This window comes from Vigna radiata, unplaced genomic scaffold (assembly GCF_000741045.1).
Source record: "Vigna radiata var. radiata cultivar VC1973A unplaced genomic scaffold, Vradiata_ver6 scaffold_147, whole genome shotgun sequence".
Classification (NCBI taxonomy): domain Eukaryota; kingdom Viridiplantae; phylum Streptophyta; class Magnoliopsida; order Fabales; family Fabaceae; genus Vigna; species Vigna radiata.
In genome coordinates this window covers 926,563-928,505 of record NW_014541973.1, presented here as the reverse complement: position 1 = coordinate 928,505, position 1,943 = coordinate 926,563, and the positions used below count along the sequence as shown (strand labels likewise).

The 1,943-nt window shown below is 42.3% G+C and overlaps 1 protein-coding gene across 1 annotated transcript; it reads right to left on the bottom strand.

Moving 5' to 3' along the window:
- Positions 1-125: 125 nt before the first annotated feature.
- On the bottom strand, positions 126-941 carry LOC106778668. Its single transcript, XM_014666651.1, has one exon. The coding sequence runs from the start codon at positions 939-941 to the stop codon at positions 126-128; it is 816 nt and encodes a 271-aa protein (XP_014522137.1).
- Positions 942-1,943: the final 1,002 nt, after the last annotated feature.

Sequence of the window (1,943 nt, the reverse complement as noted above, 5' to 3'; positions counted from 1 at the left end):
CAACACCTGATACCCATGAGGGGAACATTAGGGTACCTCCCGCAATAATATATGATTTGCGATCTTTGCTGCCAAGGGACATTCCATCTAATTTGCTCCACATTTAAACCTGCACAAAGTTGCGCCTATTCGTTTGTCCCTTTCATATTTGGTTTACACTGCAGTAGCTCATCCACGGGACATGTGGCATTCAAGGCGTTCTCAATCACCCGAGAGACAAACCACACATACAACATTGGCAGACAGCATAACATTTGTCCTCCCTTTTTCTCATAACAATGATGAAGAGTACCATAAACTTCAGCTAGGACAGCGGTGACCGGATTCTCAGAGCGATCTTTGTATCCCACAAATGCATTTATGGCGGCGTCGTCGATGAAGTTCTTGAAGTTAGGAAAAAGCATGACACCATAAAGGAGAAGGGCCAATACATCCATAAATGTTTCCCACCTTTCTTCTTCAGCCAAACGATGCAGGTACTGCTCTAGGTATCTCTGAGGAAGGCCTCTCACTTTGCCTCTGGTTGTGAATTCCCTTTCTAACTGCATAGGGTGTATTTTTATGATTCTCGCTAGTTGCAAGACAGGGATATACTGCCCAAGGTAGTTGTATGGAGTTCTTCCCTCAAGAGGTATACCTAAGATTTGCTCAAATTCTTCCACTGTTGGCACCAATTGGAAATCCCGAAAAGTGAAACATCTCAGCGGTGGATCGTAATACTGGGCTAAGGTGGTGATTGCTGATGTTTGAACTTCCACCTCTATCAGGCCCAACAAATTCCCATACTCCCTCCTGAATGCATCCTTTTGGGTAGTATTCATTTTCTTCACCAGTTCTCTCAGACCGTCCATATTACCTTCCTTTGCTTTGATGTTTATCCTTCCCTTCAAAATGCCTGAACTTGAAACCCACTTGACTTCAGACCTCATGTTAATTTCCATTTTATCTCGAAGGTTTAGTCACAAATTTATAATTTCCTGACTAGAACCAATGACAAGACAATAAAACGCATAAGAAAGCGGAAGAAAGAAAGGAAAAACAAAGAAAAAGATGACATGTAGAAGGTGTTAAATTTTATTAGACAAAAGTGAGGATTACAAGGCTACACACATCTCCCTTTGTGCCCTAAATAAAGGTTCGACACTTCAGATTGGGGGTCAAGTAAATGCAACCTCACAAGGATAGTATCTTGAACCTAGAGGTCGATGGTCACTAGAGCTATGGCCCCCTTCATAGCATCTCCACAACAGTCGAGTAATCAACTAGGTGCGAAGACACAAATGAAGAGAACAACTTCTAGCTGGAGTTCCCACGATAGCCAAACAGGAAGTACATCCCAGAGTGACACCGCTACACAACTCCTCTAATTCTAAGTTACGCTCAGACCCGGGTATAGGGCCCCACTCAATAGATGCACAAAGTGTGTGTGTGAAGGGAGAAAGCAATGCACCCAAATCCTCACCTGCCAAACAACCAGAAAATTCCCAGGCAGATATAACATGTTTTCTAGCCTAAGGTTCAATATTCAACCGTTATTGCAATTATTCCAAATATCAAGCATAGATAAAGAAAAGGGGAAGAAAAACATAAAGCAAAACCACATTGAAATTCGCGCATCTAATTAAATGGCCTGACTCTCACAAATTCCCCAGTGAAGTCGCCATCTGTCGCAACCGAAAAAATCGCGACGGGACGACGACGATCCAAAAAAGAAACGATTTTAGAAAAAGAGATTTTGGAGTCACCACCATAGTTTATTCTGGAAAACTACGGAAAAAACCATAAAAAGGATAAGGCTTAGTCTGTGAAAACCGAAATTCGGGTTAGGGAGTCGGTTACGTGTGGGGAAGGTATTAGCACCCCCACAACGCCTGCCCTAAGGCAGTACCTTTAATTAAATACGCGAAATAATATGTGGTTTGCAAAATATTTAACTATCCCAA